The 6,405-nt window shown below is 47.4% G+C and overlaps 1 protein-coding gene across 1 annotated transcript in view; it reads left to right on the plus strand.

Annotated features, from left to right (window-relative positions):
- Positions 1-6,405, plus strand: part of TRPC4AP (transient receptor potential cation channel, subfamily C, member 4 associated protein) — a 32,171-nt gene extending 25,766 nt beyond the window's left edge. Inside the window, exons 13-19 of the mRNA XM_009998389.1 lie at positions 1,698-1,781; positions 2,092-2,182; positions 2,494-2,634; positions 4,270-4,378; positions 4,575-4,687; positions 4,879-5,085; positions 5,995-6,405. Of these exons, the coding sequence (XP_009996691.1) occupies positions 1,698-1,781; positions 2,092-2,182; positions 2,494-2,634; positions 4,270-4,378; positions 4,575-4,687; positions 4,879-5,085; positions 5,995-6,132 (883 nt within the window). The 3' untranslated portion in view covers positions 6,133-6,405. The remainder of the gene's footprint in view (positions 1-1,697; positions 1,782-2,091; positions 2,183-2,493; positions 2,635-4,269; positions 4,379-4,574; positions 4,688-4,878; positions 5,086-5,994) is intronic.

Consider the following 6,405-nt stretch of genomic DNA (forward strand, 5'->3'; position numbering starts at 1 on the left):
CAGAGCCCTGGGCCAGGCTGCCCAGAGAGGCTGTGGAGTCTCCTTCTCTGGAGACATTCCAACCCCCCTGGCCACGTTCCTGTGTGATGTGCTCTGGGTGCCCCTGCTCTGGCAGGGGGGTTGGGCTGGGGGAGCTTTCCAGGTCCCTTCCAGCCCCTGAGATTCTGGGATTCTGTGAATCATCATAGAATGGTTTGGGTTGGAAGGGACCTTAAAGATCATAGAATTCCAAACCCCCTGCATGGGCAGGGACACCTCCCACCAGACCAGGTTGCTCCAAGCCTCATCCCACCTGCCCTTGAACACTTTCAGGGATGGGGCAGTCACAGCTTCCCTGGGCCAGTGTCTCACCACCCTCACACCTCACATTTCATTTGAGGTCCTTCAGTCCACCTCACTTGCTTTCATTTCAGTGACACGTTGCAGGAAGGCGTCCAGGTGTGTGACGTTCACGATCATTAGCAAATGTCAAGTGTGGCTGTGCTCAGAGTAAAGCACTTCTCAAACAAACTCAAATCTAAGCCAGGGGTTTGAGTTCGTGGCCCAGACTGCAGTATGATGGGTTGGGTCTGCCTCTTTGGCCTTTCTCACAGCAGGCATTGCAGACAGACCTGGAGAGTAAACTGGGATCACTAGTGTATGAACTGCTGCTGCAAATAAATTAGTTTAGAGATTCAGGAGCAGACTGTGCACACATCCATTTGCAATCTGAATAAACAGATCTACATGTGTCTGCTTAGTCTTTATTTTAAGAACTGCTAATAACTAGAGTAAGCTATATTAGATTAACACGTTAAACCACTTAGAGGTTCTCTAGTGTTATATTTTAGTATCTGTTACATGGAGTGTTTTAATTTCATGCACAATTCTGCTGTGTAAACCTCTCAAGGTGTAAACCTCACGTTGGTCTTAGAATTTAGATGTCAAAATTCTCCCCAGAGTGTCACTAGGGAGTTGGTCTGCATAGAGCAGCTTTACCTGGCTTCAAAATGGAATTCTCTCAGAGGAGTTCTGGATTATAATTATTATTACTATTATCATAATTCTGTACCTAATTGGGAAGAAGTGGTGTCTGTATGACTCAGACCCTTCTAGGCACAGGAACCTTTTTGGCTTTGTTCAAAAAGGGGTTTAGGGGGAAAAATTCACTCTCTTAGGAGCAGACTGAAAGGAAGTGGATCAAGTGTGTAAATAGGAACAGACCAGGAAAACCACTTCCCACAAGGGCTCTGTCAGCTGGGCCTTGGCTGCCCGGCAAAGGTGCTCACCATGCACCCTGGGCTGGTTTTTGGGTGCCACTTGAAGCAGCTTGTTCTGCCTCTGTGTTTGTGTAGCCAGACAGGCAGCACTGCTCAGTCTCTGGCCTAAAACTGGCTGCTTTCATTCCTGAGCTCACATGTGGTATGTGTTTAGGTCTAATCTCTTAATTCCTACAAGATGTGAATTGGTATTTCTGAAATCATAACAATTCTGAGAGAGTATGAATCACTTTTCTCTGGGATTTATTTAAAAGTCATGTTGCAGGTATTTACTGAAGGCAGTGGGGAGACCTGGTAGAACTAGTAATGCAAGTTAATATTTGTACTATTTAGTTAAGATTGGGATTTTGATCATTAAAAGCTCTGGGGAAAAGACTGGATTCAGTGTTGTACAAGGTACAGTGTTGCCTTATGCTGCCATTTCTTCACATGCTCTAGGAGTCTTGTTTGTGATGGGAAAAGAGGGTTGTTGACCAGACTGCTGCAGGTCATGAAGAAGGAACCAGCTGAATCCTCCTTCAGGTAGGTTCCCTCTGCTCTGTAACAAGTTGTTTCCAGTTGACTGTTCTCATACAGCTCCCAGCAGATGAAAGTGCTTGATAATCAGAAGCTGTGAAGAGCTCTGGTTTTGTTGCACTTGCCACAGGGACAGTGCAGGGGGGGGAGAATGGCAGGGCTTGCATGGCCCTTCATACCCAGCAAATCCAGGTTCAACATGTCCAAATCCAGCTTCACATTGGAATGAAACATGAGGAAAATTGATTTTAATTAGGTCTGAAATAAAATACTCCCCTTGCTCCAGAATTTAAACCTCATTTCTTCTGTTTCTCAGGTTTTGGCAAGCGAGGGCAGTTGAAAGTTTTCTACGAGGCACCACCTCCTATGCAGACCAGATGTTCCTGCTCAAGAGAGGGCTCCTGGAGGTAATGAAGTGCCTGTCAGGCTTCCTCTGTAATGTATTTCCATAGCCATCCAGAAGGATTTATCTGTAATTATTTCAAGAGAGGGTAAAAATGTAGTGTTAAGTATATACTGGGCAACTTTTGAAAAGCATCTGTGGATTCTGCTTGTGGTGGCCAGTTCTACAGCCTCACCTGAATTGTTGTCTTTAGTTCTGTCCTCTTAAGAGCTAAACCTGCAGATAAATGTTTTAAATAGTGATGAAATCAGAGTCTGTGCTGTGCTGCTGGTTTGGGCTAAACTGTGGCCATAACATGTTTTTCTCCCACACCAGCATATTCTCTACTGCATTGTTGATAGTGAGTGCAAGTCACGAGATGTGCTCCAGAGTTACTTTGACCTTCTGGGAGAACTGATGAAATTCAATATTGATGCATTCAAGAGATTCAACAAGTACATCAACACAGATGAGAAGGTAAATATTTGTAAAAGTTGTCCCCATTGGGTCAAATTACAACCTCTTACAAGCAAACGTAGCACCAAGAGAGGCAGATTCGTTTCCTGATTCTGGTGTGATGGTTGAGCTTGGTGCTCAGTAAACATGGAAATCTCTTCACAAACCTGCATGTTCCTGGGTACACTCATGTTTCAGGGACTCTGAGCAACCTGGTGTAGTGGGAGGTGTCCCTGCCCATGCAGAGTGTTTGGAACTAGATGATCTTCAAGGTCCCTTCCAACCCAAACCATTCTATCATTCTGCAATTGCTCCCAGGTGTTCTGAGTCAGCAAGTGCTGAGCTGGTCATAAAACATTGCCCTGTTGCATGATCAGGCAGGTCTGAGGTGAGGGCCCCAAGATGACAGAGCAATTCCTTTGAAGTCACTGGAGTTTGGGTTTGTTGTAGACAATGAGACAGGCTCCAAACAATCTTTTAGTGGAGCTTGGGGTGTGGGTTCTTCATGGAGATGACTTTAAATATATGCATTAATATTTGATACTGCAAAAAGACACATCTTTGATGTTACTTGAAATTCCTGGCATTTTAAGAAGTCATGGCTGATGCAGTAACCTCTAAAACTTGGTTGCATACATAGACCAAGAATGTGGTTTCATGCTCTTGTGCACTTTGTGCATGGAACATCAGCTGTTGGTTGGGTTTTGAACTACCTCATACTCCTGCTTATGTTGCTGTAGTTTTTCTGGTGGCAGTTAGGTCTGGCAGACCTTGGAGAGTAGAAGCAGAGAAGTATTTAAAAGAAGGATGTATTTAATTTCAGGTTGTTTTCTGGTAAATAAACTCACACAGATTCTAGAGAATCTGTCTTGATACTTTGTGCTTCCTGTTTATTGATCTATAACCTCTTTCCTTCTCATGCTGTATGAATCCCTCACTTCCTCTGTGCTGTACAAAAGAAGGGTAGGAAAACATGGAGCTGGAGGAACTACCAAGGCCACAGTCATGCTGTCTTATCTCCCTCTTTCAGAACAAGCACTATATAAAATCTTGCTCTCTGTCAAGTGACACAGCTTCACAAAAGTTTTTAGCCCTGCCAGGACTTGAGTATTTTTCTGTTCCCTGGTGGTTTTGAGTATTTACTTGCTCTAGGGATGTTCTGGTCAGCCTTCAGTGCCAGTATTGGCTTGGAGTGGCTGAGGCAGACCTGGAAGCATATAACTCCTCTTATTCTTGTTAGAGACAACAGAAAAGGAAATGAAGCCTAAGTGTTTTGGGATTCAGAACCTAACTCTTGTTTCTGAAGGGAAGGGGAGATTGTCCATGTGTGTGAGGCCTTATGTTGGTGGAGTGCATGTTGTAGGTGTTTGTGCTCAGAAGTCAAGGTGGTTTTTCCAGTATCCTTCAAGAGTGGGATTCTTTTCAGTGTCTAAAGTCTGGACAACACTTACTGTTGCCCTCCTCACCAAACCCTCTCTGTAGCTCTTCCTGCTTGTGTTCACTGACCTGTTCTTGTGCCAACAGGGCGGGCAGACCTCTTGGCCACGTGCATCCTGAAAAGGGTCTGAAAGGTTCTGCCAGGCCTCCTCTGTGACTTCACCAAGGATTAATTTGTTTGTTTGTTTTCTTTAATGCAACTCTGTCTTTTCTCTTCAGTTCCAGATATTTTTAAATCAGATCAACAGCTCACTGGTTGACTCCAACATGCTGGTGCGTTGCATCACACTGTCCCTGGACCGGTTTGAGAACCAGTCTGATGCTAAAGGTAAAGAGCAAGGAGTGGGGAGGGGGTTGGGAGTGACAGAGGACATTCTCAGTCTGCCCTTGGGACATTTTGGCTTCAGACAGAGAAATGCCACTTTGCAGGTTGGTTGCTGCAGCCTGTGCAGCAGTTCTTACTGCTTGGACCCATGTGCCTGAGCTGGAAGCAGCTGGTGATTGTCTCTCTCCCCCTGCTGCAGTTGCAGAGGTGCTGTCCGAGTGCCGCCTGCTGTCCTACATGTCCCAGATGTCCATGAGGATGTCCTTCCTGTTCCGTCTCATTAACATTATCCACGTACAGACACTGACACAGGTAAAGAGCAGACTGACTTGGAAGTTCTCTGGCTGATTCTCTAGTGAGGAACTGGGCTGGGAGGAGGGAGGAACCTGGTTTCTTGGGGAGCACCTCTGCGTGCTTCCCATGAGCACCGTTTGTAAGGACGTGGGTACAACTGACGTCCCCTTTTGTTACTGTTTGACCTACCGTGTTGTTTTTACTTTCAGGAAAATGTCAGTTGTCTGAACACAAGTTTAGTCATCCTCATGCTGGCCCGAAGGAAAGAGAAGCTGCCTTTTTACCTGCGCACTTTGCAACAGATGGAATACACGGAGAAATACCCGGGCTTCATCCTGAACAACTTCCACAGCCTCCTGCGATTCTGGCAGCAGCATTACCTCAACAAGGACAAAGACAGCACCTGCTTAGAAAATGTATGTGGTCCTCTCACTGCAGCAAAAACCACTCGTAGCAATATCCTGGTAAAAATGGGAAGTGGGAGGTCGTGAAGGGAGAGAAGGGAGCAGGTTCTGCCCCTCAGCGTGATGTTCTGTAGGGCTTGTCACACCACCTGGCCCAGTCAGGTTCCCAGTGAGACCACAGGGTGGGTGCTGGGTGTTCCTGCACACAACACCTCAGGCCTTGGCTCTGGCACACAGAATGAGGCTTGCCAAAGCTGAGTGGGTTTGAGAGGCAGGGCTGGTGAGGTGGCAGCAGAGTCCAGCTCCCAAACTTGATGTGACCTTCACCAGGCTGTCACTGGGTGTGCACACTGTGGTACTTGCATCTTGGGCCACTGGGAGGATGGAAATAGTTGTCCAGTGTATGAAGGCTTTGGGTAAGATCTGATGTGGTGTAGGGCTGCTGGAGGGGCCTGTTGGCCTGCAGATGACAGTGCAGGAGGGATGTGAGCAGGGAGGGTGTATTGTCTCTGTCTGCCCCAGGAGCAGGAGCTACTGCCAGCACTGGCATGATCTGCAGCACCACAGTGTCTCCATTTGTGTTTGGGCTGGACAGCAAAGAAGCTTGGGCTGCTGGTTGTCCTGTGCTGCTCTGAGTGGGACTGTAGTTGCCCCAGGTGCTGGGAGTCCAGCCCGTGGATGGGTGGTGGGGCTGGTTGTGACAGGTGGTGGTTCAACATCCACTCACCCATCCCTTCTGCTCCACACCCTGGGGAGCCTGGGCTGAACGGGGAACCTGAGGTGTGAAACTGTGGCTGGGGAAGTCAGGCTGAACAGGAAGCTATTTCAGTGCTTTCTGCTGCCTGACTCTGGGCTGTGTCTTCTGCTGCCTGTTGGTGCCTGGGAACCACACTAACCATCCTCTCCCATCTCTTCCCACAGAGCTCATGTATTAGTTTTACCTACTGGAAAGAGACTGTATCTATACTGCTCAGTCCAGACCGGACATCCCCCTGTGCCATAGTTAGCTACATCGACGAGGCATATATGGACATTGACAGAGACTTTTCTGAGGAGTAACCCTTCACCCTGGGCTCTCAAGGACAGCACTCGGGGGGCACCTCAGCCCGTGGATTTTCAGGGATACGCTGTGTAGTGTGTGTGTGTGTGCGGCTCGGAGCGCCGGGCCCTCCTGCATTGTCACAACCCCAGCCCTCTCCTGATCCCCAGCTCTGATCTCTTAACAAAAAGAGACTTGGAAAGCTCTCTGGGCAACACATTCAGGGATGTATCTTCCAGTTATTCTGGGATAAAAATATTCACCTGCAAAAAAACAGCCTCTTGATTGTTTTT

This window comes from Chaetura pelagica, unplaced genomic scaffold, assembly GCF_000747805.2.
Source record: "Chaetura pelagica isolate M959 unplaced genomic scaffold, ChaPel_1.0 scaffold415, whole genome shotgun sequence".
In the NCBI taxonomy this organism is placed as follows: domain Eukaryota; kingdom Metazoa; phylum Chordata; class Aves; order Apodiformes; family Apodidae; genus Chaetura; species Chaetura pelagica.